Source organism: Trypanosoma theileri (genome assembly GCF_002087225.1).
Source record: "Trypanosoma theileri isolate Edinburgh chromosome Unknown TM35_Tth_51_V1, whole genome shotgun sequence".
NCBI classification, from domain to species: Eukaryota; Euglenozoa; class Kinetoplastea; order Trypanosomatida; family Trypanosomatidae; genus Trypanosoma; species Trypanosoma theileri.
In genome coordinates this window covers 67,853-69,181 of record NW_021639893.1, presented here as the reverse complement: position 1 = coordinate 69,181, position 1,329 = coordinate 67,853, and the positions used below count along the sequence as shown (strand labels likewise).

The 1,329-nt window shown below is 42.5% G+C and overlaps 1 protein-coding gene across 1 annotated transcript; it reads right to left on the bottom strand.

The window, feature by feature from the left end:
- Positions 1 to 666: 666 nt before the first annotated feature.
- On the bottom strand, positions 667 to 1,329 carry TM35_000511320 (uncharacterized protein; the record flags this gene model as incomplete). The annotated part of the gene is made up of 1 exon (XM_029030627.1): positions 667 to 1,329. A coding segment is annotated over one exon (663 nt), but the record flags the coding sequence as incomplete, so codon positions are not given.

Below are 1,329 nucleotides of genomic sequence, written 5' to 3'. Positions count from 1 at the left end.
CCCATACTAACCCACAAGCACAACACAGTGCAAGAGTGGAATTAATTAACAAAGGTCTATCATCCTCGTTCTCATTAGCGTCACTCTTCTTGCTGTTGTTCGCGTCAGTTGATTTCACAGGTCTACACAGGGAGTGTGAAAAGTAAAAGAAGAAGAAAAAAAAAGAGATTGAAACAAACACACATACACCAGTACAACAAATACTAACAGTGAGAGTGAGAGAAAGAAAAGCAACAACTGCACAGTAAGCAACAAAAAGAAATAACTCGCTTGTAGTGATAATATGTACCCTTAATAGAAGGAGAAAAAAGAAAACACATCCCACACAATACCCAAATAAGAGAGAGAGACACACACACACACAATACCCCATGGCTCTAGTTGATGTATATTAAATTGCTCCACACACACACATCTGTGTGTACTAGCAAGAGATGTATACCGTCAGTGAGCAGAACAGCCCAGTTTTCTACACACAACGGCAAAAGCAAGTAATGGAATTATTAGAAAAAGAAACACACACACAAAAGTAAGAAAAAGAAATTCCAATTAAAAGAGAAAGCTTGTAAACATATTATTAATTTATTCACCCATAGGGGATGTACGCAATTATGATTATGTTAGTTTAACCATTATTATTATTTGCCCTCAAGTGAGTCCCACCATTCAGTACACAGTAGCGGAGACCAACACAACCACAATCAGCAGTGGTGCTGCAGTGCGCATCCACACAGGATTGACACTGCTGTCAACATTGGGTCTGTTCTGTACATTGGAAGCGATGTTGCTGCTGATCTGTGTATCGGTTACGGGAACAGGAGATGGAGTGGTCGTTGGTGCTTCTGTGGTAGTGTTCTCGGTGCTTGACGGAGTAGTGGAAGTGGGTTCTTGTGATTCTGATGCGGCAGTTACATCATCAGTTGCAGGAGATTGCTGGGTAGCATTAGAGTTGCCAGCCGTACTATTGGTAGTGGTATTTGTTTCTTGTGAGCTTGTTGTGGTATTTTCAGACTGTGTTTGTGGGTTTGTTTGATTGGTATCAACCCCTTCAGTTGTGTGTTCCCCTTTAGTTGGATTTTCAGTTCTTTCTGATTCAAGTGTACCTTCTGGTGCACTGCGTGACTCTGCAGCTTTTGTAGGTGAAAGCTCTGGAGATGGGACAAGAGTTGACTCTTCTTTACTTTCTGCAGGCACCCCAGGGGAAACCACCACACTGTTATCTTGCCCAGGATGGTCCCCATCCGTTATGCCCACCCGCTGATTAGGTGTAAGTTCATGATTCTGTACGTGTTGTCCTTGCTGTTGTGTATGTGGTTCACGACGGTCAAC